The 26,968-nt window shown below is 42.3% G+C and overlaps 2 protein-coding genes across 3 annotated transcripts in view; one reads left to right on the top strand and one right to left on the bottom strand.

Moving 5' to 3' along the window:
* Positions 1-10,627, top strand: part of eys (eyes shut homolog) — a 200,799-nt gene extending 190,172 nt beyond the window's left edge. Inside the window, exons 45-50 of the mRNA XM_065959486.1 lie at positions 917-1,083; positions 2,833-2,977; positions 6,828-7,002; positions 8,143-8,315; positions 8,435-8,596; positions 9,089-10,627. Coding sequence (XP_065815558.1) covers positions 917-1,083; positions 2,833-2,977; positions 6,828-7,002; positions 8,143-8,315; positions 8,435-8,596; positions 9,089-10,281 — 2,015 coding nt within the window. The 3' untranslated portion in view covers positions 10,282-10,627. The remainder of the gene's footprint in view (positions 1-916; positions 1,084-2,832; positions 2,978-6,827; positions 7,003-8,142; positions 8,316-8,434; positions 8,597-9,088) is intronic.
* A 966-nt stretch (positions 10,628-11,593) lies between these two features.
* On the bottom strand, positions 11,594-25,204 carry phf3 (PHD finger protein 3). Of its 2 annotated transcripts, none has more exons than XM_065959488.1 (16): positions 25,066-25,204; positions 22,260-22,510; positions 21,785-21,895; positions 20,417-21,689; positions 19,408-19,684; positions 18,994-19,045; positions 17,943-18,063; positions 17,655-17,811; positions 17,445-17,561; positions 16,999-17,121; positions 16,753-16,900; positions 16,453-16,639; positions 14,652-14,799; positions 14,461-14,550; positions 14,048-14,243; positions 11,594-13,954 (listed from the first exon to the last, which is right to left on the bottom strand). In XM_065959488.1, the coding sequence occupies exons 2-16, from the start codon at positions 22,492-22,494 to the stop codon at positions 12,198-12,200; spliced, it is 4,992 nt and encodes a 1,663-aa protein (XP_065815560.1). In that variant the 5' UTR covers positions 22,495-22,510; positions 25,066-25,204; the 3' UTR covers positions 11,594-12,197. The 2 variants fall into 2 exon arrangements, with proteins under 2 accessions (XP_065815560.1, XP_020488448.2); XM_020632792.3 differs by having other exon boundaries at positions 24,947-25,078.
* Between the last annotated feature and the right edge of the window lie 1,764 nt (positions 25,205-26,968).

Genomic DNA, 26,968 nt, shown 5'->3' with positions numbered 1-26,968 from the left:
TGCAGGGTCCGGTTCAGCAGCAGGTATCCGCAGTGTCATCGTCAGCAGCATATTTCATCAGACAAAAAGAGAGAGAGAGACATGCACAACACATACATACATACACGCACACACAGGATCTTGTGGATCTCCTGCACTTATTGTCTCTTGAGAGTACAATTCATCAAGGTGGAGGCGAAACAAAACAAGAGCCATAATGAATAATGAAACACGTGTCAGGAAAGAGAGCGGCACAGTTGGAGAAAGTACAAACTCAAAGGCACTATAAAAGGAAAAGATGAAATATGAAGAATACGCATGATAATTGGTTTAATGAAGCGGAATCTTTTGATAACCAACTCCAAGGAATGAAGCAGAAATAATTGTTTCACTGCAGCGATGAGGTTGCACTGAAATAAACTGAGGCAAAATATGTGACACAGAAATTACCCTTCCTCCTTAACGACTCCCACAATCTCCATCGTCATGTGGGCAGAATGTGCACAAGTGCTGGGGTAGAGTCCCGGGCAGCCCTGGACTTATTTAAACCTTGATTCTTATAATAAAAGTACAATATTCACTGACATTTTTCCAGATCATTCTAGGTCATAGAGAAGTGGAATATTTGTCCCATCAATGGAAAATTAAAAATATTGTGGTGCAGTTACCACCAACTCTCAACAGGAGGCAAAAAAATGTCATCCTTACTTCGCTTGGTCGTCGCTTGTGAATTAGACGGTTTCTGTAATGAGGTTCATTTGCATAGAAAGGGGACAGTTTTACCCTTAAGTTAGATATAATGTGTTATATAAATACATGCAAACAGCCCTGCTTAGAGACAATATTTTCTTAGCACATTTTGGGAAACATTTGAATCACTCCTTTTTCTGTTGTTTTTCAATGATTCATATGTTTCTCATTTCCTGTGTTTTTCCAGGCAACGACGGTGATGACTTCCTGGTTTTGGGGTTACGAAACGGAAGAGTTTTGCACAAATTCAACCTCGGATCAGGTGTAGCGACCATCGTCAGCGATCGACTCAACCCGCGGATCAGCATCCACACCGTCATATTTGGAAGGTCCAAGAGAACAGGATGGCTGAAGGTGATTTTAATTTCTAAACATGCTAGAGAACATATACATACTGCAGGAGGGTTGTAAGTGTTCTACTAGTGCTGTAGTCAAGACCAAGACATTTAGGGATCAGGACCGGGTCAAGACCAAGAACGAGCCCAAGGCAGTGCGAGACTGAGACCGAGACCATGACCAAAAATATCAAAGGAGAATCATAAACTTGTGGGCAGCGGGCGCTTCAATCGCTTAGACCGTAACACTGGGAAAGTTGCGGCCATAACCGGGGGATAAAAATCAGACATCAAATGAAATGAAGTTTTTTTTTCTTTTAGAAAGAGGCATGTTTCTGCTAATCACAGTAATGACGTGGAAAAATAGCTCATCAGTGGTGGTCTCACCGGTCTTGATTTAAAATCCAGAGTCTGCTCGGTCTGAGACAAGACCGATTAAAAATGCTTCATAGATTCCTAGACGTGACAGAGTCCTTCAAAAAGTGGTGTGGAGACAAAGACTGAATTAAAGTACTACAACACTATGCTCTCCAATCGAGTAAAGAAACAGGAGAGTAAAACAAAAGATACTGTGTGATTGAAACCAAACGATTTAATGAATAAAACACCAAACAGGCTCCAAAAAGAACAATGACACGAGAAATTAAGAACTAAGGAATCATGAGTGCAATGAAATGTGTAACAGATAGATATTAAATGAGCCAATTAGTTGAAGTCACTGTTGATCAATTTAAAATTGTTGTTTAAACATGTTCAAACGTTTGATTTCTCCCTGAGGGATGTTCTTAGTTTCTAGAGATTTTCTTATTTCAAAAACAAACAGTATGGTATGAAGGAGCACAGACACACATTATATTTCAAGTAGAGTATGTAGGATGTGGAGTTGGATGTTTCCTTAGCTCAGTTTTCTTTGCATCTACAAATCAGTTTGGCTCAGAGATCATGAAGAACAGGTTGTATGCTCCATCCAAGTGGTGCAGAAAACTCTGTAGGAACAGTGAAGATGTTATAGAGTCAGTAAGGAAAGAAGGAAACATGCCTCAAACATTTCAGATACTAACTCATGGGAGCATGTAGTGCAAGTGGACTCCAGTGTTTGGGGGGTTTTAAACTCCATATAGGTCAACTAAAAGTTTAACTACATTGTGCTGTAGCTTACTGGTAGTTCAACCTCTTACATATTTGCTTTTTGATTTAGGTAGTTAGAGTTCTAGTGTGCAGTGTTTTGTGCAGTCTCCTAATGAAACTATGAATTATTTTTAGTGTTCAATTATCAAAATTTGCAAGCAAACTCCTGCACAATGTCTAAAATTGCACAAATAATGTGTGTAATGTATTAATGCAAGTTAGACAATGCTCTCTTTCAGTCTTTCACTTGCAGCAGCTTTGGGTAAAACAAATATAACTGTAGAGCTGAAGTTTTTTTTTAAAGCTCCAGTACCTTTTGATACTATCCTCCACTTAAAAAAAAAAAAGAAGGTTGAAAAGTTTCAAACACTTGAAATTGAAAGGTATGAACATTTTGACAACCATAGGTAGCTTTATGCACAAAACTACATAACGTACTGTGGTTCAATGTCTTCTCGTGTGAGGTAATTAGTTACTTACTACTGTATTTGCTTCCATAAGTTGCTTTCCCAACAGTGGTAGACACTGAAAAAAAACTCTGATCCATCTGATATTTTGTAAACTTGTGCAGGGTATTAATTAAATTGTGCGCCCACACTGATGCCTAAAAGTATCAACACTTCCCTGCTTCCTCTCCTAGGTTGATGGACAACGGAACCGAACAGGATCATCTCCAGGACCCCTGGTGGGCCTCAATGTTTTCAACCAGCTCTTTGTGGGAGGATATAATGAGTACACCCCTGAACTGCTGCCACTTGGCTCCAGGTTCCGCTACGGCTTTCAGGGTAAGACTGCTACGGCTTTATTACAACCCAACACTGCTGCCTGGAGTGTGAGTGCTGGGGCTTGGAGTTTCTCCCAGGATCTCTGTGTGTTTGTAAGCAGAGGGGGGAAGAGTGTGTAATGAAAAGGGAGTTACAGGCTTGGACTGTGTTTCAAGCCAGAACAGAGCTCTGAGGTTGATTGTATCTGCAACCCTTTAATCAATCCTCACCATGTGCAGTTTTGTGCGTGTGTGCAAATCCATTCCACTGCTGATAAGTCATTTAAACAAGGATGCCGTACAAATAATCTCTGTCATCATCTACATCATTTATGCTTCTCTCTGGTGACCTCGTGTAGGAATGTATTCTGGGGAGAATTCATTTTGCCGGCTAATGTTCAGAGCTGTGGCGCAAAATTGCCATAACAGCAATCAGACAACAACTATGAATATCATCAGAAGCACATTCAGCAGTCTCTGCACTACAGCAATGAGGCTTGTTATTATAAAATGTCAGGGCAGATCCATTTGAGGTGAACAAGAGCTTTTTTTTTTCTGTTTAAGGACTGCAGCCATTTTCATTCATCATCGCAATAATTCATTTTCTGCCCGCAAAATAAACCTTCCAGAATCGAATCAGTGCTGGTGACGCGTCGTTTTGGCCCCGGCTGTATCACGCTGTCGCTCTCCTCCGCGCCGGCGATCACTACCTGAGCACCGGCGACACCGGTGGAACCATAACCTCTCTGCTCGGGATGTAATGAGAACTCATGAGCGTCTAATCAGATCTGTGTGACCTTCCTCGAGCCCTAATCATGATGGCTGGCAGGGAACACTCCGATAATGCACTTCACTCCCAGTTATCAACAGATCCACACTCTCCTGTGGAAAAGGTGGCAGTGGAGGCACTGAGAGTGCTGTGGGGGGGCGGGGAAATCACTTACTCAGTTTGAGCTGTTGATCAAATGACAAGGAAGTGGGAAGTTGGTATTGTTAAAAAAAAAAGAGGTTAAATGAATGCTGTGCAAAATGCGCTACAGAAACTAGCCTCTCTGTATACCGGTGCTGTTTGAATGTATTTATATGAACCATACTCAGTCATTCGAGGCAAATCGGCCCCTTCCTGTGCAAATTAACCTCGTTGCAGAAACTGTGTATTTCACAAACCATTCAGCCAAGCACAGTGAGGGGGACATTTAGCCATCTGTTGAGAGTTGGTGGTAACTGCGCCACAGTATTTATAAGGTATATAGCGGCTTTCCTGAAGATGAAGCCGCTGAGAGGCTAAGGTTGGGCCTAATATGTTTGTCCGACGCGCTTTCAAAACAATACTGTGATACGGCGGCAGTAGTTCAGTCTGTAGGAACTTGGGTTGGGAACTGGAGGGTCACCAGTTCAAGTCCTGGTGCGGACCAAATATGGATGTTGGTCTGGTAGCTGGAGAGGTGCCTGAGCACTGCCAAGGTGCCCTTGAGCAAGGCACCGAACCCCCTCCCCACCATCAGCTCAGGAGCGCCCGCTGTGGCTCCGTCACTCTGACATCTCTCCCTTAGTGCAGGTCCATAGGATCCTGTGTGTGTATATTTCAGCCTATATGTGTGTTCATGACTTACAGAGTGTAAAAATTGAAATTTCCCCTTTCAGGGATCAATGAAAGTAAATCTTACATAAAATAAGTTTGACCTTTTTATTAACGAATAAAGAGAATCAATTTAACTTATGATAACGTGCATTAACTCATAATCACAGTGAGCCAGAAACAATAGCGGTCAACAAAAAATACGGCAACCCAGCTCACCCCCTCTCTTCCACTGAGAACAAAAAGGTGAACAGGTGAGTTAAATCAACACATCTCCGCCCATACCCATGTGACCCGACATCCCCCTACTCAGTATAATCCTAATAAATGATATAATAATCAATAACCCAAAACACCAACATATAACAGACTACCTTAACCTTAAATAAATACTACAAAGACAATTATATCCATCCACGGCTCCAACAAGGTATTTTACTCTCAAAGTTTCCAATGATCAAGACAACAAATCCCCCCGCTTTATGACCTCAAAATAAAAGACCTCCATTAAGTATTACTTTGATATTACGTTATTATAAGAAGTAGGGGTTAAATAAGATGTGTATAGGGAGTGTTTTTTTTTTTTTTTTACCCTTTTCCGGATGAGTTGCTCCTGCTGACTCATTTGAAGGGAGGAGACTGATTTTAAACGGTGAAACTTGTATTACATCTGTAAAGAGCCAACTGCACAATGAACTGGGTTTAGTTTATTACATATATTTTTGGCTTTCAAACAGTGGATAGAGAAGGAAATTAGGGAGAGAGAGAGAGAGAGAGAGAGACAGACAGAGAGAGACAGAGAGAGAGAGAGAGAGAGAGAGAGAGAGAGAGAGAGAGAGAGAGAGAGAGAGAGACAGACAGACAGAGAGAGTGGGGAATGACATGTGGGGAAAGGAGCCGCAGGTCGGACTGTAACCCGGGCCGCCCGCTGCGTTGACTATAGCCTCTGTACATGTGGAGCAACACAACGCTAGGCCAACTGAGACCCCCAGAAATCCATTCATGGTCAATTTCGTCCTTTGACTTCCTGCTGCTTTGGATGCATATTATTTATTCGGCATGCTAAACGATCTTGAAGGTCATTTCTATTTCGCGCCTCTGGTCATTTATTTATTTATTTTTAAAGATTGCCGCAGTGAAATGGTAGAAAATATGAATATATTCATATTTAAAAACACAACTGAGTGCTTTGACTAGAAAGGCAAAAACAGAAAACACAGGAGGCGACACAACAACACACACCCAGATAAGGACAACAAAGCAAGGCAATGCTAATTCACTCATCAATACAGAGAAACAGTAAGAGGAAAACATGTACAAGAAAAAGAAAGCTAGATGGTTCAAAATGAGTAAACGGCTGAATTAAAGTAAAACGTGAAAAAGATCAAATATAAACAAAGAGATAAAGAGTGAAAGCTACAAAGAGATGAAATTCCTGAAGACAAGACGGTCTCCAAAATGATTTTGAGAACTGATTTGAAATGTGCCAGCGACGACGATTTTGTTTATTCTTAAGAAAATGTTTTCTTAAATAACAAATCATTTCAATTTCAGATTTTTCTCTGGGAGGTATAATTGCTCTTCTCGACTCCTTGGGTTTCTTGAAGGCAGTGTTTGCAGCTAACTTTCATTATTATGAATCTGCTTTGCGTTTTTCGGCGGCCCATGTTTGGGGCACTGCAACCATCACTTGAGTCTGCCAAGTAGACGGCATCACGCCATGAATATTCATGAATGAGCATGACATTTCCCCCTGCATCCTGTTTATGCCAATGACTAATGCAGCAGAGAGAAAGGGGAGGGTTGTGTGCATGTGCAGATGACAAGCAGGCTTGTGCTCTGGCCTTATATTTATAGAAGGGCCCTGTGCTCTGCAGGTAAGGGCCAAAGCAAATATTGTCTTGATCAAATTGAATTATGAAAAAAAAAAAAAAGCAAATAGGATGAGAGAGATGCGGGATGACAGGTGGAAAAAATTAGATTTTAAAGACCTCGGACAGCTTGGATGTGAAGAGACTGCAGACTTTATTCCATCAAATTCAAGAGTTAAGATCAAATAAGGCGGATTCTAGTTTGAAGACTTTATAAAGATTGCTTTGAAGGCCTAAGACATCTAGAAAAGACGTTAATGAATCTACTGCACACACCATCAGAAATGTTTTTCAAATACACTCAATCAGATTTGCAGATCTTCAAATTAAATAATGTATTTATTCTGTTAATGCCCTATGGAAGGTAAACAACATCCCTCTTACATGCATTTTGTCTGTGTGTGTGTTTGTTTTCTCCAAAGGGTGCATTTTTGATGTGCAGTTTTCCACTAGGAGGGACAGGAAGTTCCAGGTACTGGGACAGCCTGCGGGACATGCAGCCTTCGGGCGAAGCGTGGGTCAGTGTGGAGTCACGCCGTGTGTTCATGTTCACTGCAGAAACGGAGGGACGTGTGTGGACTCTGGCTCATCTGTGTAGTAAGGACAAATGATTCATTTTCTTTAGAATGAGTCCTCCCTTGAATAAGATATACTGTAGGTTAATTTAATGCACACACAAAAACGTTAAATTATCGCTGCATCTCCACGGCTGGAACTTCAACAAGGGACGGCAGACTTGAGATAGAATAAAGGGTCTAGATTGAGTCCCGGGGACTCCTGTTGGGCCAGTGCGGTTATACTTTCTGAATGTACTTTGACTTTGGGGGCGGGGCCTTGCAGGGCTGGTCAATGTCATTTGGTCAAATTCTTACAGCATAAAGAAGATCTGCAGAGAAACAAGTGGTTTGACTTGCTGAGTATCTACAGCTGAGATGTAAACCACTTCTATTTTCAAATTTGAGGGCCACACCCTTTGAGCAATGAGAGGGATTTTGATCACTTGTTAGAGGTTAGGCCATCTCTAGCTGATCAGCTATTTTTACCGTGATTAGATTCATCCCCTAGAAGTATTTTGACCATGAATGAACCCTGAAAATTGAAAAAAAATATACCTACATTTCAACTTCAAACTGAAATATTGGACGTCCTGTTGAGTTTAGAGTTTTGGCACATGGAAGTTTTTGTAGCTTCAGTACATGAAACATATGCCTACTTAATCATGTACATGTAGATGGAACATACTGTGTGGCATGCTCCATAAAATAATATGGTAGGGGGTGCTGTGGGGGCATTTGGCTCCAAACATTTGCATTTCATGACTTTTTGAGCTTGTCGAAAATGAGATTCTTTTGGCACACATCTGTACTCTCTTTTCCAAACAAAACAACCAGTAGGGCTTCTGCACCATTGATGCACAGGCCATTAATATACCATCTTTTCACTGATGGTCTCATTTGCCGGTATAGATCATAACATGAAGTCAATATAACTTTTAGTCAGTTTCATAACCAGTTGAAACTCCTCACATGAGCTTTAAAACAATACCATTTGGAACAGTGAGATTATTTTTGAAGCCCCTGGGATATGAAGTTCCTTTGGTGAAAACACAGCCTCAGTGTCTTTTCTCATCTGTTTTGTAAATAGGATATTAATAACCCTTGGAAAATACGTTCCACAGTTCAGGGAAATGACAGTGTTTACAAGCTTTTCACAGTGCCTGACTGTGTCTGTCTGCAGTTGCCAGTGCCCATTAGGATGGAAGGGAGCGCTCTGCTCTGAGACCGTGTCTGTGTGCGACGTCGAGCACAGTCCCCCTCCTCTGTGTGCCCCCGGCTCCACCTGCATCCCTCTGCCTGATGGTTACACCTGCCAGTGCCCCCTGGGGACCGCAGGACTCTACTGCGAGAAAGGTTGCAATTCTTGAACCTCAACTGTTTCACAATACATCTGTGTTTCTGTTTTTTTTTTTTTTTTTTAAAGCAAGGCCTTTACTATTTTATTAAACTGCTCTATTCTTTTTCCTGTTCAGCTGTGACCATCAGTGATCCGTTCTTCAGCGGCAACCAGTCGTCATGGATGTCATTCCCTCCTATGAGTATCAGACACAGGACTGTGATACAGCTGCAGTTCCAGCCTTTATCACCAGATGGCATCCTCGTCTACACTGCACAACATCTCAGTGCCAGAGCAGGTGAGGACACTCAAATCCCTTTTTAAGGCCTGCTACTTCTATTAAACAAGATAATGTAAGGTTTATATGAACCTAGAAGGTTTAAAGTGCATGTTGCTGATGAACTAATCAACTTTAAAAAGGATATCATTAACTTTTCTAGAAATAGCAGGTGATCTGAACCTTTATTTATGAATTAATTTACTTAAAAGCTTTATCTGCGATTTTTCACACTTAAATATAATATAAATCAAGTATATCCTCTGAAAATAACTCTGTGAGTCATGACTGTCTACAATGGGTGTAACTCCCGAGTCCCACTGTCTGTGATGTTTTCAGAGTTTTCAGAGTCCTATCTTCACTTTGTTTACATCGCCCGGACGGCCGGCTGACTCCTCCCCTCGAGTATAAAAGTTGTTTAATTGAGCGACATCTACTGGATCCAAAAATCGCATATAAAGCCTTTAATGAAATGAATGTATATTAACATCCCTGTTTGATTTCTTCCTGCAGGAGACTTTTTCTGCCTCTCCTTGTCCTCTGGATTTGTGCAGCTGCGGTACAACCTGGGAGACGGGACCCGTGTCCTGCAGACTGCCAACAAAGTGGACTCACGCGGGAGGACGTGGCACACGGTGAAGGCCGGCCGCTTTGGTCTCCGAGGCTTCCTCAGTCTGGACGATAAGGAGGTCAGAGGGAACGGGACAGAAGGGATGACCACCCTGGACGTCGCCACCGACATCTTCATTGGCGGGGTGTCCACTCTGAGCTCGGTGTCCACGGACGCAACAGAACGGGAGCCGACTGGTTTCACCGGGGGTTTCAGAGAACTTGTGATTAACGGTCAGGAGTTAGAGTTAACAGAGACGGGGGCGGTGAGTGGAGCTAATGTAGGGGACTGGGACGGGACTGCGTGTGGGTACAAGGTGTGCCAGAACGGCGGGCGCTGCTTGCCGTTGGGAGGTAACTCGTTCTCTTGTGTGTGTCCGCTGCCGTGGACCGGCTCTGCATGCAACCAGTCTATAAGCTGCGTTAACAACATCTGCAAACACGGTTCCATATGTTCTCCATCCAGCGACTTCTCGTACAGCTGCGTCTGCCCGTTAGGATGGGGAGGGAGGTACTGCGACGCCGAAGTAACCACGGACACTCTGAAGTTTGTGGGGAACTCGTACGTTAAATACTCGGACCCGAGACACAACACGAGGAATCTGAAATACGCGCAGGTTTCTTTTAGCTTCCGCTCGAGCTCCAATGACAGTTTGATCCTTTGGATGGGAAAGGCGGAACAGGAAGACGACGACTACCTCGCGGTCGGACTCGAAAGAGGACGACTCAAAGTAGCGGTGAATCTCGGGGAGAGATTGCTGCGCCCGATGACTTTCAAGAACCTTTCACTCTGCTGCAACAAGTGGCACAACGTGTCCGTGTCTTTAAACAGCACCGCCATCCAGGTGTTCCTCGACAACAGGAGGGTCGTCTTTGAAGATATGGACCCGTTCGAGCGCTACGTCGCCTTAAACTACGGCGGCCAGCTTTACTTGGGAGGATTTGAATTGCAGAGGAACGTTTCAACCGTCACCTCCGGGTTGTTTTCAAAAGGCTTCGAAGGAAATCTCAGAAATGTTTATTTGTTTAAAGACACAAAGCCGCTGCTGCTTCTTCAGAATAGTGAGGGTTTTAATGTTTATCCAGGAAATGCTTAGTGCTGTTTTTAGTCTATAAAAAGTAAGAGATCAGAGATCTGTGAGCAGCCTAGACTTGATCGGTCATTTTCTGCTTGTTTCTTCAGCACTATACTGACCAATCATATGGCTTCTACTGTTTCATAGTAAGTGTGTAAAACTTTATTTATATAGCACTTTTAAAACACTCAGTTTAAAAGTGCTTCACAAATAAAAGCCATCAAACAATTCATACGGATTTCATAGTGACTTGAATACAATATGGGGACACTGATCCAGCTCTGCACGCCACTGGATAAAATGTCACGAATTGATTTATGAGTCACTGTTAAAATTACCAAAAAGACAATTTAAAAAAAGTCTGTGTGATTCCATGACTTCATGCCTGTATTTAAAACAACTTTACCGTCTCAAATGATCGTAACAGCACAATTTAAAGTTCTCCTGAGGAACTTCTGGTTTGTGATGATTTTTGTGTTCCCTTTGGACGAAGTGATACGTCTGATCTTTGTCGATCTTGTCTTTTGCCACACAAACACGTGTTACATGATTCAGACATATGCCCAACAGTAGTGTTGTAGGACTCAAAATCAGTCATGTCCTTCAGACCTGTCTCGAAGCTACTTTTTTAAGGGTCTGGGACTCGTCTCAGATTCTATGGCATTTTGACTCGGCCTTGTGTCAGACTCTAGATATTAAATCAAGACCGATTTAGACCACCACTGATAGGCTATTTTTCCTCGTCATTAATTTGTCATAGTTAGATTTATTATCCCCATTACAGCCGCAACCTTCCCGGTGCTAGGGTCTAAGTGAGTGACACGCCTGCTGCACACAGGATTATGGTTTTTCAGTGATAGTTATGGTCTTGAGCCCTAAATGTCTCGTTCTTGGAGCACTCCGGTCTCAGCTATCTCTCGGTTAGTGTGACTACAACACTACCTGACAGTAAAAACAATTTTGCATGTAAAGGATTGTCACTAACACACATTCTGTTTGACTTTTTCTGGACTGGTTGACACGGACTAAAAATTGTGAAATTGACAGAAATTTGTCGTTGCTACGGAGACCTTAATCATTATTTGTATAGCACCAATTCTTTATTCCCCATCTCGTGCTTCACATGTCTAGGCAGTGTTTTATGACTGACACATTTCCCTCGTTTAGCAGTCTAATGTGTCAAATCAATTTAGATCTTTGCTGTTCCTGTGTGAATTTTAAACAGCTCGACTGTCTTAAATTATTGAATGCGCACACTTTTAGAGTAACCAGGTCATTTAATACAACTTGATGGAAATAAGAGGACGTTTTTTTTTTTTTTAATAATCAATAATAAAAAAAGATTAGCTTTATTACGAACTGTACATAAACACACAGTGCAAAGGCACAAATAATCTCTACTGTATATTACAAGCCAAAATGTACATCCTTTTGCAATTCAAAGTAAGGTTATAAAATATTTAAGCAATTGAAAAAGAAGCAAAGCTGCTGTTTGAACCGCCGTCCTCAGTTCAGTGTTGTCTGTGTTACATTCAGGCCAAATGTTTGAGTGCAACTTTTCACCAAATGGTCCGCACGCGACTGGAAACCTTTACTAACTGTTTGTAGTCCGTACAGCAGCTCAATATGGACACATTTGTTTGTTTTCTTTACAATAAAAGGTTAAAAACTTAAAAATATTCCAATATTGAGTTCCTCCTGCTCTGCTGCTCTGATTCACAATCCTTTTGAAATGAGAATTCATTTTGGCTGTACTGTCGAGAACATAAAATCAAACTTCTAGGAAGGAAATGGCAATGAAGCTGCAGACCGGTGAACAAAACCAAACGCCATCAGCCGTTTTCAGCCGAAGTGGTTTGAACCAGCCGAGTAACCAACAAGATAACAGTCTCTCTTAGAGCCCTGGCAGGGCTTTTTAAAAACTAACAAAAACACAATTATGAGTAACTGTCTTTGGAACTCCTGCGTCCGTTCTCATAATCAGAGTCCCGCCTGTGTCTGTGTCGGTCCTTATGGCGGCTGCTGTAGTCGTCGCTGTGCCTCTCTTTCCTCTTCTCGCCGTAGCGGTCGTCTGAGTGTCCGTGGTGTCTGCTCCTCTCTCTGTACTTATCGTCATGACTGCGGTCTTGCTTTTTCTCGCGCTCCCGGTCGTGGTGTCGGCTCTTTTTCCCGTGATGGGAGTCCCTGTGATGGCTGTGCCTCCCGTGGTGGTCTTTCTCCTCTGCGATCCGTGGCCTCTCCCACGGGTCGCTGTATCGCTCCTCTACTCGCTTGTACTCTTTGAGCTGAGATGGAGGCGGGCCGGGGGGTTCGGAGTAGCCCTCCAGACCGGGGATGGCGTGTGAGGTGCTGTCCTGATTGGACGACTCGCTGTTGTTCTGATCCTGGTCGGAGTTAGTGTCAGGAAGAGGGCTGGTTGTGGAGTCGAAGCCGTCAGGTACCTGAGTCTCTGGTGATGGTATCGGTACAGCACTGCTGTCAACTTGGGGAGCGGATGCCACAGCTGTGTAGTGCTGGGGCTCAGAGGCTTCTGTGTTACATGCTGCTTGTGGTCCTTGGACTGTAGGAGGATTTGCCGTCTGAGTTACTGAAGCATCCGCCTGGGACGTGCCAGGATCTTCCTTTACACTTAAGAATGATCGTGTTGTTGCTTGGTTTACTTCCTCGAGTTTATTTCTGGCCTGAGAAACCTGCAAATATCCCTGGTGAAAAAGTGTAACTGGAATATTTCTAGTGCTGGGAACAGGTTTAGGACTCAAAGGGGCTGCGTGGCTGGCTTTATCCTTCTGTAGCACCGTTGTTTTATCTTCACTCGCACTGCAAAACGCTGAAGATTTCTTCAATATTCCACTCAAAGGAGGTTTCGAGCTGTTTGTGTGAGCCGTGGCAGCCTGGGAGTGCGACTGCGACGAAGAATTCCCTTCAGATGTTCCTTTTTCAGTTTCAGAAACGAGGCCGGTATCGCCTTTGTTTGCCGAGGCGGCGCTGCTGCTGCTAGTTTCGATCCCACTCGGAGTTGTTGACAAGCTTGCCAGGAACGCTTCAGTCGATACATCTGTGGGCTTATCTTTCAGAGAGACCGGTGCAGCGGGGGTCACCGCCGCGGGCTTCTTGGCTGGCGAGTTGTTAGCAGCAGATGAATCAGTCGAGGCGGGGAGCTCCGGTTCGGCTTTGACGGGTTTAGCTTCTTTCTTTTTGATGACAAAGCGCTCTCGTTGCGCAACAGCTGTTGGACTTTTCACATTTCCAGAAGACGCCTCTGTTTTCGGGGCCGGTTGGGTCTTCTGGATGTCGTCGGCTGTCGCTGCAGGTTTGAATCCAACATCTGGCAGAGGTGGTAGCTCCCCGCCCCAGCCTACCAACACACCCGGAAGGAAGCGCAGCGGTTTTTGGGATTCCTGACTGTTGGCCTCTGACGCAGATGGTTCTTCAGAAGACTCTGTGATAGGCTCGTTAACTTCTTCAGTCGTGTTAAGAGGTTTCTCCTTCTCTTTACTCTGCACCGCGGTCAAAGAGGAGAGGAATAACTTCTCTTCCTTCTCCGTTTCTCTGGTTTCCTTCGCAGAAAGAGTGATGGGCTGGATTTCAGGAACAACCCTCTCGGTTTCATTCATGTCGACTGTAAGAAAATCTCTCTTCAGTCTCTGGCGGATTATGAGTCCGAGGAGAAGGTTGCCACGGTTGTTTTCTAAACCTGTGAAATCAGGAGATTCATTGAGTCTGACGGATGAGGAATGTTTGAGTAAGGAAAAATAAGCATCCAAGAGAAAAAAAGATGAAGTGTTACCTGGCCCGTCGAAGGGAACAAGCTGATGTGGGACTTTTTCAGTGGCGCCCAAAGGAATAAGATACATGTCCTTCACTTCTTTCAGGTTATTGGACACCACCCCAAAGCGCCTACGGCTGCTGAAGTAGGCATAAAGGAGAGTGTAGGAGATCTCATCTTCCTCCGTCTCAGGGGCGAAGCGAATCAGGCACACCTCCTTTAATTAAAAAAAAAGCATGTGTCAGTAGAGAACCTGACCAGAACCTGAAGCTGCTCTATAATACATAACGTGCCTTTTCAAGAGGGGGTGTTAATGGTCTGCACTGCAGCTCGAGCTGCTCTTGAACCTCGTGTTATTGTGGCTGATATATATAATGACTGCGTTTGCACTATAGGCTGCATAAGTCCTTTAGAGGGAAAGCAGCCACACTCACTTTTGTTCCAGTTGCCCGAATCTTCTCCAAATAGTCCCACACCGTCTGTGGGCTAATCCTTCCCCCCACTTGAATGCGGTCTGGAAGGTCCTATTGAAAGGAGACATGAAAACTTACTGACGGCACTTGTTTCAAATATTCTGCAGGATTTTGTTTGAACTGTAAGTGCGAGGCAGTTGGCTCCACTTTACTTCGGTCAGGTGGTCCAAAATGCCGGAGACGGGGAAAGCTTTAGTGTCAAACTTTGCCACACAGTGCATGTTAATTAATCCGTGCCACAGGGACTTCAGGTTGGACAGGAAGGCAGCCTGTTCGTCTCTGCCAGCTGTGTGATCCAACCTGTGGTGAACAACAGAAATTAAGTTGTCATTCAAATAACAAAACTGCAAAAAGAAAAGAATGGCTCAGGGGGTTATGAATAACTGCTTTAAATCCTACTAAAACCCTTCTTAAATCCAGAGATTCCACTCATTTGCAACAATACTGAGATACGGATAATGAAAATAAATCTGTTATATACAATATTTAGTAGCTGTTTGCACACATGCATCGCTGAAGATGTCATGTAAGCCCGCCCTTTAAATCTTCCTGAGTTGCTTATTCACGTGTCCCAAGTTTTCCCTGTCTGACCAGAGGGGGGCAAGACAAGACGTGAAAGGATGCTGCAGGAATCTAAGATGGCAGAAGATGAAGTCTGACAGAGTAAAGACAGTTTTTGCCTTTATGTCAATGCGTTGTGTAACTGGACATGTTCACAGTATCAATAAATGAGTGGTAAAGAACATACTGTGTTTGTGAACATAAGAGAGTATGAAGCTGCTCCATTACATGAACACCCACAGCACTGGCTGTGTGATATGTTATCACACGGCTGCTGCTTAGTCCCAGTTAATTTTTCTGAATGTCTCTGGAGGTTCTCAGTCATCCAGGTCATGGTATACCGAAGCTTGATCCAAAGGCGATTGGACTTAGTTGAAGAGCTTGCAGTCGTTTCATCTCTCCCCTGAACGGCTTCTTCAGTTCTACACTGAGTGGTGGATGGAGCTAGAAATGTAAGCCTCTGTGGATCATTAGCATGCTAATGATCAAGGATGGTAAAGTAAGACAGGGATGGTGGTCTATCACCAACCTACGGTGCTGTTTTGAATTTCTCTCCTGAAACAAAGTCCCACCTTGAACATGTGACCCTAGCGACCCGCAGATGATGGGAAACTAGGTCAACGACGCAGCTAACAAGTCGTATGTGATCATCCTTGATCTTTAGTATGCTAATGATCCATAGAGGTTTATATTTCTAGCTCTGTACAGCCGTTACTTTAGATCAGAAGAAGCCTTTCTGAGGAGAGGTGAAACGTCCCGAAGATCTTCAACTAAGTCCAGTTGCCTTTGGATCCAGCTTCAATTATCCTGAATATTCCCCGGTGTACAAAGATCCAAACCCCGACTTACAAGGGAAATTTCATTAGGGGGAGCATGTGCACTAATATCAGGGGTGAAAAATTTGAGATGTTGCGTTCACACATGCAGCTCCCCCCTAAACATTTCTGGAACTTTTGGCAGTTTTATGAATGTGTGAAGATTACAATCAATGAAAATTAAAGGTGTATTTAATTGTTAGTAGAGCCAGTTTCTAAAGGTCCTGTGGTCTATTCATCTGCTGCTATTGTATCACCATAACCTAGATCAAAGACTGCTTCCACCGTAATTATAAGTTTAACATGAAGCCACATCGGTTTCTGTACAAAGACCCGAGTTGTTCTGCAGCAGTTTTGTGTAGAGATTTTAAATGTAAACGATTTTTTCAGCCAATTACTCATGTATTTAAACTCTCTTCTGCCGTTTTTATTCTATGATTTAGTGTATATAGTTAAAGGCTCTGGATAAAAAGGTAAGAATTATGTTCCGCTGACATTCATTTCCAATTTCAGGCTGGTAAGAACATCCTTGATGCATTAAAATCACATTAAAGGTTCATCACATCGAGTGTCTTACCGTCCTTCGTAGCCCGACTTAGCGTTTCTTAAGCTCTCCTCTAAGACTGTGAGGTGCAGGTCGTCGTCCATTGCAGGTGTAGCTGAGCTCTTTGTCTCCTCTGCTTTGGTAGACTGCCTCCTCACAACTGTAGTAGCAACTTTGACCACTTTGGTTGGAGCCTCTTCTGCAGGGGGCGCCATACGGCCTTAATGAATAGGAACAGAGGAAGTTGATTACTGAGAGTGACTTGCAAGCAGAAAAAAAAAAAGACAGCCTGATGACTTGGATGAAGATCTTTTTCCCGGTGTAATGGTTTACCGGTGCAGATTTTGCAGTGAAGGTCAAACAAGTGGGACTTATGTTGGTTGGTTGTGTCTTTCTCCGTCTTGGCACATTCTTCCGTCTGCTCCGGGGTGTTTGGAGGTTTTTCTGCTGACAGTTCAGCTGCTCTGGGAGGAGACTTAACCTAACAAGAGAAATAAAGAGGAAATAAAGGCGGATGAGCAACACTCTTCTGCTGGTAGACATGAAGAAATGAGGAACTGTATAGGACTTGTGGCTTACCTCTGCAGGCTCAGGTGCCTTCGCTGGTTCTTGGCTTTCAATTTCAATTTCACCTTTGTGCGTAATCTTCGTGATCGGCCGTCTCTCTACCTCTCGCTGCTCTTTTTCAATCATCTCAATCGTCTGTAAAAAGATGAAGGCTGGCTTTTTAGAAAGATAGTGAAAGTTTTGCTTTCCAAAATGTGACAATAATAATTTTTGTTAAAGGAAATTTGTTAAAGGAAAAAAAAATCTCAAAAACATATTGTCATTATTGCCACTTAACTCCACACTTATTTTAATTTCTGTTTATTTTTAACAGAGATGGTGCACAATTAAATGTAAATGTACAAGAGTTAGCTTATAGCTCATTTCTATCTGTTGTAAGAATTATCATCAGCTGTAAGGGGAATGACTGGCAGGCCTATTAGAGGGAATTCGTTTGATAAAATTCAAGTATAACTCACATGTCGGTTCTCCCTTTGTCGCCATGCAGCCAACTCTTTTGAGGCCAATTCCTCAGGGCTCAATCGTATCAGGTTAGCAGGAGAAATCTCCCCCTTGAGCACCTTCTTAAAGAGGACCTGAAATGATAACAAACAAAGTTAAATAAGAATATCTAAGAGTTACATCGAAGACATTTTTCTTTGATCATTTCTGCTTAAAATGGTACTTACATTGTTTTTAGTGTCTTTAAGGTTGAACATTAGACTTCTGTACTTGTTCTTGTATTTGTTGTCGGTGTCTTTGTACAAGTGAAAAAGCTCTCTTTCTGTCTTCTTGGCAACTTCAGAAGCTCTCTCCACAGAGATGCTTAAATCAGACTCTTTCAACCTGGAAAAGCAGAAAGCGTTACACATTTGGTGCACAGAGGTAATTGTTTGTACAGTTTTTCAATAAAAATAAACTCTATATCTTGGTATTTAGACATTTCTTTTGATGACTTCTGCTCGTGAACTTCTTACCTCTGAATAAGGATTTCTTTCAGGGAGTCACGCACGCTGCGTCTGATTGCCTCCACAGACACGGGTTTCTTTGAAGCCGAAGAAGACGTCTTACTCTTTGTCTCTTGTTTCAGGTGAAAGCCTATATGGACAGAATGACAATATATGCACTGAGCTGGCACACACACACACAATGTTACACACAAAGATGCTTCATATGAAAATAAGTGCAAATCAAACTGTTATGCAACTTTTAGAAGTAGCTATAGAAGACCTTTGGCAAGCCAGCCTGACCTCGTCTGCAAAAAGAAAAACTGTATGAGGCAGCGAGATGGTGCTAAAAAAAATTGGGCTCTTTTTCCTGCCAGGAGTTTCAAACAGCATTTGAAACTCCTCGAAAGTCGTCCCTGTTCACTATTGATTTGAAACTCACTGTAAACTTGAGTTTCTGAAGGGTCCTGGGACCCTGGGAGAGGATTCTTGGTTCAAGGGAAGTTATGAATCAATCTGTCAGCTGTGCAATCTTAGTTCAAATACACTTTCAGTACGTGTTTTTTTTGTACCAGTGAACAGGTCACACCCTTATGTACACAACCACACTGCAGCAAATATCACTCTGAATAACAGAAAACCTTTTTTTTCACTCTGTATAAAAATATATATATTGATGTGTAGTGATTTCCTTCATGTCATCTTGTTTACATAATGTAATAACAATGAACACAGCCTGACCTTGATTCATATGTGGCATTAAGAATACACAAGGGGGGAAAACAACGACAACTTATTCTAACATCCACAGCTCCTGAAATATAAACTAGAGAAGTTCATGATTTGACAATGACACCCTTACGAGTTGGCACCAGAATTACTACTCGGATAAAATAATAATTGATGTTTGTATTGGTTCAGGCAGGCAATGCCACTCAATGTTATGTGTAAGCTGTAATGCAGCCAGCTGCCACCAGCTGGTGCTGTAGCTCCAGAAAATATCTGCTCCATATCTGGATTAAATGTTGTGTTCAATCAACATTTGAATTAGTTGATAGGAACATCTCTAATATAAACATACCTGTTCTATGAGCCGAGTCTCTCCCCTCTGCAGAATGTCTTCTGTCAGGGTCCTGCAGTCGGAGGGAAGTGGAAAACAAACAAACCGGATTAACAACACTGCCAGCCATAAGGGGGAAAAGTGGCAAAACATTAACCTGCCCTGGCCAAAGGTTTACAAACAAATAAAGGGTGAGTTTTATGTGTGTGAAACAAAGTTTTGGTGAGTACACCATGTTAACCTCACACCCATGTGCAAGCCTTCTGTAAAGGAAAAGGAAAAACACAACAAACCCTTGGCTATGATTAAAATCAGAGGATGAATTAGCTGTGGGGACAGATAAAAGGATCCTTTGTATATAAAAGATTTCAATGTCTCAGAAGCATGATTTAAAAAACAAGTTGTGTTAAAAGAACTGATGGTGACTCTGCTTACCTTTCGTACTGGTCTGACCCCTCCGGATGTTAGTGTCTGGGAGGGTCCTGGTTTGGGCTTTGAGGGCAGCTTTTGATCTGGTACTTCAGTCTTTACTGGAACTTCTGGTTTGGACACACTCGGGGGCTCTGGTTCCACTTTTTTGTTTTCCTCCTCACAACATTTCAAGCACACGTACATCTGGTCCTCCTCCTCCATTTCTCGCACTTTGGTCAGGTCCAGACCAACGCAGTCGCCGTGGAACCAGTCGTCACAGCGACCACAGCCCACCATGAACCTATACAGAATTATAAAGAGGTGTGTTAGATGCTCAGAGAGGACATATGTAAAAACGCTCAAAGACTGAAATATAGAAGATTATAATCGTGGTAAAGTTCTGGGTCATTAAAGCATCATTATCTGTATTATCACACGTTTTGAAATTTCTAAAAATGTTGCAATCTTTGCTGAGTAAATAAAATATTTAACAACTTAATGCTTTAACAGTTTTGAAAAAAAAAAACGCATCAAGCTTCATCTATAACTATATATAAAAATAATGGTGTTTTCCCAAAGTTAAATATCTCTGTGCAGTCGGGGTGAGCATATTCAGGCAAATTCAATGCAGATAAGCAGGAGGAGATGATGTCATGCAACAGGTGAGTGACTGGTGGGATCGTCATAAAGGTAATAAAAGCAGCTTCCTACTCTCTTCTGCTCACCAGAATGTTCCCTTTGTTATTTAGCCAATACCGTCGATGCTTCAAATAACACCTCCACTGACATGAAGGCAAAATCTGTCATTAAAGTGTTCCGACTCAACTGCTTCGTCTGCCGTCTTGGAATTACATGGCATCTTTTTTTTTTAATGTCTTGTTTACACCCACCCCTCCTCCCATTGGACAGGATAAACTTCATGCGATGTGGAACATATGCTGATAAGAAACTCAGGAAGGCTTCAAGGGCAGGCTGTCCTAAAATATTCAGGATTGTGTGTGAAAACAGCTTTCGAGTGAAGAGGAAAACTTACATGTTGTTGTGGTGTTTTTTGCACAGGCCACAACAGTTGTTTCCATCCCAAACACTCTCACTGTTCGCAGGCTGCTCGTCAGCACTTTCCTTCCTCGAAACAGGAGCGTTGTCTGGGATGAACAGCTGCGGCTCCTCCACAGAAATACTTCTTGCGGTTTTACTTTTCTGTCTCTGAATGATCTTTTCGGGCTTTTTCAGCTTGGCCTTCTCCTGCCCTCCTTCATCCGGAGACTTTAAAGAATGCCCCGGACGTCCCTGTGCGAGGTTAGAGGGGTCAGCTTTGGAGCTATTCTGAGGAGGAGTTTGTTTAGTTGGTCCCTGGTTGCCGGACGATGGGATTTTTTTCACCACAGCAGCAGTGGGTGAAATTGGCGATTTTGGCTTCACTTTAGTTTCTCCTGTGCTCTGTATCTTCTGCATTTTATTAGCATGCTCACTTTGGGTGATTTCTGCTGGCCTTTTCAAGGGTGCAACACCTTTCTTATCCTTTAAGGATTTCATTTTGTGCAGGTCCTCTCTTTGGATGATTGTGGATGGCATATTTTGGGACACTTTGTGTCCCTTTGTAATGTTGTTTGGTTTACCTGAAACCGAGTCTTTATTCTTGTTAGCGGTCACACCTTCTTTAGGCTTCACTGTTGTCACTACAGTCTGTTGTTTCACCTTAGCATCAGTCTTATTACTGACACTAGTTCCATTATTCTCTGTGTTTTGTGGCTGTTTGTCTTTACTAACTTCTGACTTCTCTTCAGAAACCTTCTGATTGTCAAGTTTTGTCTCTTGTGCACCGGCGTTCCCCTTCACTGTCCCGTTGGAGGTCTGCACGTCGTTAGGATTCACATACGGACCCAGCCCAAAGGCTGCATCATCAGCAGAGCTCTTCTCCGTCTCTGACACATTCTCCTGAAATGGAATCTGTGCATTTACAGCTTCATCTGGCAACACGGCAAACCCAACATCCCCACCGTAAGTAAATCCATCTTCAAAGCCTGAAGACTTGCTTGTTTCCACATAAGAAGGTCCAGGAAGCAGCTCAATCTTGAATCCTCCAATTGTGACGGTCAACCGTCTCAATACAACCGTGGGTTTCAGCCATAATCCACCATCAAAATCATTTACATTGACACGCCCTCCTAGCATCAATTCTTCTTTCAGCTGGGGGCCTTTAATCCCTTTCCCAATAAGAGAAGTCCTGTGTAGCCTGTTGGCTGGTTTTCTCCCGGGTCGACCTGGAGCCATGGCTTTGGTGGGTGTGTTAGCGGGTTGTGGGTCTGTTTAGGCAAGAAGAAACAAAATGTGTGTTACAACATCTTTTGTTTCAATGTGTCATATTGTGGAAACAGAAGCTTAATGAGCACCAACCTACCGAATTCTAATGAAAGTGGACGTTTCCTCGGCCTGCCTCGCTTCCCTGGGGTCTTCTCTGCAACCGTCGGTTCACTACTGAGGCCTGCGGATGCTGAACCACTTTCAAGACCTGCAACAGCCAAAGAAATAAATACTTCTACCTCGGTATCAAAATGAGAGACACATAAAAAAATAAGCAGTTCAACTGAAACCAGCTAAATTACAATGACATGTAAAAAGAAATTTTAAAAAACACCTTTAAATCATTTTCCACAGCCATATTCTGGCATAAAACTCCTAGCAGGCACCATGTTTTAAAAAACCGTCCTAGTGCTTTAGTAGAATTCAAACTGAGCAAAGCTAAAGTTGGGGAAAAGTCTGGCTGATTGAAAACGTTGATAGAAGCTGATAGTGTCTACTTCCTCTACTCTTTGTGTATGGCCTTTTGTTAAGTTTTAGTAGTGGAATATGTTAGTTTGCTTTGTTTTACATACCTGTTGAGCCAGCGATCGGAAAAGTGGAGTCCTCATTGTCCAGCAGATTGAACTGAGCGCTTGCGCAGCCAAACATGGGATCTTTGTCACTGAGCATGTTCTTCAGTGAATCTTCAACCCGCAATCCTGTCCCAAACTCATTACCAGCTTCACATTCCAGATTCTGGCCTATTATCAGGGACTCATCCAACTGGTCGCTGGGTATTAGATGGTTAAAGGTGTCCACAATATCCATGAATGCTGCTGCCTTCCTGCATCAAAAACAAAACAGAGAGGAGGTAGGGATGAGTGAAATCATTTTAAAGCTATTAAGAGGAACTTTGGTTTTATGTTGATTTCTGCTCCCCTGGTGGACAAACATGTACATCTTATCCCTTTTGCTGATCTTGTCCTGTACAACGCATCAGTCGTTGTGAGTCTCTGCTGTGGTAATGTAAACTAAGTCCTGTAGAAGCATAGCAGAGTTTTCTCTAGCACAACTTTACCAACCTCCAAGGTGAATGGAGAATGAAAAAGTCTTGTCAAGGTCAAAAAGTTTCAGCAACAGCAGTTTAAAGAACAACTTTATAAGACTGACGTGTTTCAGTATGTTACTTCCATCAGGGTCATCAAGAAACACATTGCAAACATCATTTAGATTATGATGTTTGAGGTTTGCTTGATGAATCTAATGAAGGCAACAAGTCAAAAGAAAACAGGGGTTCCCAAACTTTTCAGCTCACAACCCCCAAAATTAAGGTGCTAGAGAGTCAGACTGGGGAAACCCCACTGTCAACGGAGATGGTAAAAGCATATAACTTTGCACACAGCCAGACACACGCACTAATAGTCTAGCAATAGACTGGCGACACAAAAGAACAACACAAAAGAGTCTTAAAGCAAGAAGAAATAGCAATTTGTTGTGCGAAAGACCAGAAGCAGAACACAAGTTATTTCCATGTTCATACTTGAGCACTGAGTGGCCATAGAAAATGTTATCAACAGACTCACAGGTGTGTGAATCTTTGAGCAGCAGACACCTGCATTGTTGTTTTTTTTATGTGCAATATGACATTTTAAGAATATTCTTTACGCGCAACTTTCTTTTCAGCATAAATGTCACTTAATCAGAGCTCGACATTATAACTGGCATGGTGCGTAATTGAAAGACTCCAGGCCTGCTCGGGCCAGTTAAAATACTGCCCGTCAAAAAAAACAAAAAAAACAGTCGCACTTAATTCATAATTTTCCTGTAACACTTGTTTTTTTGTCAGGCATTCTTGTGAGATCATCTGGTTCCTAACTGCTACAACATCAATGTTTCATAAGCGTTTTTTTAATGAATCAGTTTTGCATCAGATTTGGATAATTTTGTTAACTTCTGACTGTTATTTTTCAAACCAAAAGTAATTTTTGGGGCGGCAGTAGCTCAGTCTTTAGGGACCTGGGCTGGGAACCGGAGGGTCGCCGGTTCAAGTCCCGGTGCGGACCAAATATGGAAGTTGGTCTGGTAGCTGGAGAGGTACCAGATCGCTTCCTGAGCACTGCCAAGGTGCCCTTGAGCAAGGCACCAAACCCCCTACCCACCACCAGCTCAGGAGCGCCTGCCGGTGCCATTAGAGCAGATCCATAGGATCCTGTTTGTGCATGTTCATGACTTACAGAGTGTAAAAACAGAATTTCCCCTTGCAGGATCAATAAAGTAAATCTTAATATGAATGATTCTGGGCGAGTTGTAACAGTGGTGGGGCCAGTGATCTTAAATAGAATGGGTAACGTATTGCATTTCAAATCATTTTCAATTTGTATTAGTTTTTTTGGGAAGGCATCTCCAGTCCTGACCCCCCTCTTGATGTCCCCCCTAACCCACTTTGGGAAGCACTACAGCTGCAGGAGCTTTTTGACCTCTTCAATGTAAACAAACTCTAAATAATTACCAAATAATGCACAAGAAAGCACAGGAAACACTGCCATGACCATAGAAGTAGTTCATGAATGCATGTACTTTCAGAGAAGAGGTTTAGGTGTCCTAAAGGTTTAGGTGTCCTAAAAAAAAAAAACAGGGAGCAGGTATTTACAAGTTTCAGGGGAACAAAACAGAAAGAAAACTGTTATATGTTATTTTGCTCGTTTGTATGTAGCGTGTGCAACATTTTTTTACATCATAAAACATCTCTGTTAACTTTAAAATCTGAAAATAGAGAGACTGCTGGCTCCAAACTTCCCTCCTCTGTTGCCTCAATCAGCTGGAAATGCTGCCCAGCTTGCAGAGCTGATAGCTCCGCGTTAACAAAACCTTAAAATTATGCACTTAAAAACAAACCTTTGGTGTTTTTTAGTTAAGTACTGCAGGGTTACGTTTGTAGCAAAACTGTAGAAACTTCAAAGCAGCACGCTGGTGTTGTAATTATTAGTAGTGATCGTTCTCAGAATAAGGTGCTCGCCACTTAGCATGCTAACGCTGCAGGACCGCTAACAACAATCCGCTGCAGAGCGTTAGCATGCTAACGTTAACTTGTGGAGGAAGTTATCACCAGTAGATACTCGTTGTGCTAAACGATGGAGCAGTTTTTACAAAGCACATCTTTATCAATAAATACAAGCGCTAGAAAAGTTAAAACACGTCGCTCAAATTGTGTTAATGTTGATGTTAAAAAAAAAAATCTGTCAGACAGGCTGCAGCTAGCTCGCTTTAGCATAGGCCTCACCAAGTTTGTTTGTAGCCGGAGTGCTGCAAGATGTTCCCGCCCACATGCGTTTGTTTTTCCAACACTTGCAGTATGGATAGTAAGACACGTTAATTTGTTCATTATTACGCGACTCTTACCTCTAACTAACTGCTGCAACTGCCGGATCCAACTCGTGTGAGGTTACATACTAGCACAGCTGCTAACCAGCAGAACTTCCTCTGACTGAGCCGTCATTCGTCCCACTGCTGCAAAAAGCTCCTGACAGGCAGAGCGGCTCGTCACGTGGTTTGTGTTTACAGGTAGCGTAGCAGCTGAGTGTAGCCTGAAGACACACAGCGCCTCTCTTCAACATGCTCAGAGGGGTGAAATGTCTGAACAGAGAACATTATTATTATTATTATTATTATTATATCATCTGATGTTTAATCCAAGTTTACCAAGCTTCTAAACATCTTTTTGCACATTGTATTTGCACTTTTAAGATATAATGTAACTGCACATTTACAACTGCAATCACTGTTTTGCACATTTGCACCTCTACCTCCCAGTGAAGTATGTTACCCACATGACCTGCTTCATTGTTATCATTACTAACATTGTATCATTATTATTATTATTATTATTATTATTATTTAGCATCAATATATATATATATATATACTGTACATTCTATATATCTTTATTATATTATTATATTAGTCTATATAATATAACATTTCATTATATTACACTATATTGTTCATACAATTCTACAATTCACTTAGCAGACGCTTTTATCCGCTTTTATCTTTTATCCAAAGAAAAAAAAGGGAACGATGTCAGTGAGAGCAAACGATCAGCTTTGAGTCTGATTGGACACACAGGTGCTGACAGGAAGTGACCAGAGGCAAAGCACAACGTTGAGGGCAGTTCTTGAGAGCTCTAATCAGTATAGAAACCATCTTATAAGTCGTCGTTATCAAACAAAAACCATCGTCACAACCATCATCATCATCAATAATATGGAGACCATCATCATTAAGTTAGTAGGTATTCATGAAAGAGCTGGGTCTTTAGCTTTTTCTTAAAGGTGCAGAGGGACTCTGCAGATCGAATGGAGTTTGGAAGTTCATTCCACCACCGGGGGGCGACAGAGGAGAAGAGTCTAGTCAGCGTCTTAGGACCCTGTTGTGAAGGTTGGATCAGACGCCTTTCGTTGGCAGAGCGTAGTGGGAGGGAGGGAGTGTAGACCTGGATGAGAGAGTTAAAGTAAGGAGGAGACGTTTTTGTTGTTGTTTTGTAAGCGAGCAGCAGAGTTTTAAATTTGATGCAAGCGGTAACTGGGAGCCAGTGTAAGGAGATGAACAGCGGAGTGACATGTGCTCTTTTAGGAATATTCATATTGCACTATATTATATTATATAACTGCACTCGGTACAACACTGCCTCTCTTCTCTGCTGTTTTTACATTACTTGCTGCTATTGATCATACCAAGTCACTTTAATCATCACTTGTCACTTTATCTTGTCATTCTCTGCAAATACTGTCTCAATTCCCTGCCTAGTTAACTTCATCATTCATTTTGTACTTGTATATACCCCCTGTTTTCATTTTTATCTATCTTATCTTATCAGAATAGATACATTAAACAGAATAGTTTAATGTGTCTGTGCTGCTGCAACGCCCGAATTTCCCCTCTGGGGATCAATAAAGTATTGTCATATCGTATCCTATCCTAAGTATATTTACATTCTGATACAATTTAATTTACTGTATTTAAGACTTTATAAGTCATGTTAAGCTACATGTGTATGTATGTATACATAATTATTTCCTTTATATTTGTAAGGGTTTATTTATTGTGTATTCATTCTTCTGTTGCTTTAATATTAGTTGATAACCTGCTGCTGTAACACCACAATTTCTCAGTTTGGGATCAATAAAGTACGCCTACCTATCTATGAATCCCCTTTATCTCATAACCAATTAACTTGCCACTTACTCCACAACATGAATGTCCTGTATAGTTTTTTGTTTGTTTGGCAATTAATGGGTTCACA

This window comes from Labrus bergylta, chromosome 10 (assembly GCF_963930695.1).
Source record: "Labrus bergylta chromosome 10, fLabBer1.1, whole genome shotgun sequence".
Lineage (NCBI taxonomy): Eukaryota > Metazoa > Chordata > Actinopteri > Labriformes > Labridae > Labrus > Labrus bergylta.
The sequence above is the reverse complement of the archived record's forward strand: the minus strand, read 5'-3'. Positions and strand labels throughout refer to the sequence as shown.

Coding starts and splice junctions, on each gene's coding strand:
- phf3 (XM_065959488.1), bottom strand. CDS start 22,494: ATGGATATTGTGGACACCTTTAACCATCTAATACCCAGCGACCAGTTG. Junction 19,046..19,407: donor GGGTCAGACCAGTACGAAAG/GTAAGCAGAGTC, acceptor CTCCGACTGCAG/GACCCTGACAGAAGACATTC. Junction 16,901..16,998: donor AGGCACCTGAGCCTGCAGAG/GTAAGCCACAAG, acceptor TTCTCTTGTTAG/GTTAAGTCTCCTCCCAGAGC.